Source organism: Sinocyclocheilus grahami, unplaced genomic scaffold (assembly GCF_001515645.1).
Source record: "Sinocyclocheilus grahami isolate Dianchi unplaced genomic scaffold, SAMN03320097.WGS_v1.1 scaffold28819.1, whole genome shotgun sequence".
NCBI classification, from domain to species: Eukaryota; Metazoa; Chordata; class Actinopteri; order Cypriniformes; family Cyprinidae; genus Sinocyclocheilus; species Sinocyclocheilus grahami.
In genome coordinates, this window is record NW_015520716.1 from 1 (window position 1) to 1,745 (window position 1,745).

At 34.2% G+C, this 1,745-nt stretch overlaps 1 protein-coding gene across 1 annotated transcript in view; it reads right to left on the reverse strand.

The window, feature by feature from the left end:
- Positions 1 to 286: 286 nt before the first annotated feature.
- LOC107580266 (CD81 antigen-like) overlaps positions 287 to 1,745 on the reverse strand; it is a gene marked incomplete at both ends in the record, with an annotated part of 1,700 nt that continues 241 nt past the window's right edge. Inside the window, 3 exons of the mRNA XM_016265992.1 lie at positions 287 to 388; positions 498 to 611; positions 706 to 780. Coding sequence (XP_016121478.1) covers positions 287 to 388; positions 498 to 611; positions 706 to 780 — 291 coding nt within the window. The remainder of the gene's footprint in view (positions 389 to 497; positions 612 to 705; positions 781 to 1,745) is intronic.

The following is a 1,745-nucleotide window of genomic DNA, read 5'->3' on the forward strand; positions in this document are numbered from 1 at the left end:
CAAATCTGAGAGCTCTCTGACCCTCCGTAGACAGCAATGCAACTGTAAATATTGTTTAGGCTAATTTTCATTTTTGGGTGAACTAACCCTTTAAGAATCTTTTCATAAGAATCAACTGAAAAGTGAAGAGTTGTAGAGGAGTTAAAACCATAACAGTCCATCAAAATATGCTTTAGAGAAACTTGACTCTTTCATAGAAATATATTGATGTGTTTACATTCTTGCCTTAAGATCAGGCTGAATTGAAATGAGTTCTCTATCATGGTCTTAAACATACTGAAGATACCTGGGAGATGAGCGGGTCAAGTGGGAATGTCTTTTTGGGACACAGAGAGGCCTGGACAACTGTGAAAAGTTGGTTTTCATCCCCTTTACCACAGCAATCCAGCTAGATATTGAGAGAGAGCAACAAAAAAAAATAATAATAATAAGCGATGGGGTTTATTAACTGTCCAAAATGAAGGATTTTGATGAAGGAATATATTTTGGCAACTCACCGAGTCATGGAAGACCTCCAGAACTTTGGAAGCTGCCTGTCTGGATGTTGTGTCCACAGGATCCACAGCTTTAATGTATGCAGCATCATAGAAGTTAATGAGCTCAGTGGAGATCTGGACAGACAGAAAGTGAGAGAGTGACAGCCTTAAAATGAAGTCTTAATCTACAGATTTTCTGAGTGTACGTCTACAGAATGTTTAGCCTTACCGTGTCCCTGTTAATAAACCCCCATATTCCTGCTGCCACCTCACAGGCGAAGAGGATCACTAAACATGTGAAGAACTGAGCAAGAAAAAGAGATCAACTGTGTGATGAAGAAAGAAATACTGGAATAGGAAGAACATTTAAGGTAAGACTGTGTGTAGAACAAAAGATGAAACAACTCTTCAAATCACTTTTTTCATGTTAAACACAGAGCTTAGTTTAAAAAAAACAAAACAGAAAACATTCCGAACACCCATAGAAGATTCCACATGGATATTAGCTTTAGCGAATTAGCTTTCTGGGCTGGCCTACAAATTGACATCATGATGACTACCCTTGTGAAAAAAAGTGTGCTTAATTGTGTTGAATTTTGCAGTTTAGGTGTACATTAAAACTTTTAAGTAAGTTTTAAGTTTACAGTAAAAACTGTACTTGCAGATAAGATAATATTAGTAACACTTAGGTGTGCTTACACTTTCAAAGTTAATATACTTTATATGTGTCAGTTCAGAAATGTACAACTTTACATGTGTAATTACAAAACCATTTATAATTACAAATACAATTAAATATTTGACATACACGTTTCAATAGGAATTGTTTTAATAAAAGTATGTAGTGTACCATAAATGCTTGTCAGTATGTTCAGCAGTACGCTTTAACCATATTTTAAAGACAATAGAAGTGCTTATAAAAATTTCATATACTGATGCATTTAAGTCCTACTTACGTGGTCAAAAAATATCACTCTAAAGTTCAGCTAATTGCACTGCAAACAATAATACATTTTCAATTGCAACAGACATGCAGCTAAGCGCCCAAAAACATTACATTATTTCACAGTGAAGTAAATTATTTCTGTAATAAATACCTAAAAGTACGCTAAACTGTTCTTTTTCACAAGGGTATTGTCTCCTACTAATAGAATCTGGTTGAACTATTAAACAATTAATGCATAAATCAATGTTTATTCATCTTTCCGGATGAATTTTAACTTCTGAGAAAATAACACATGCCAGTTTATAAATAATACATTCCATTAT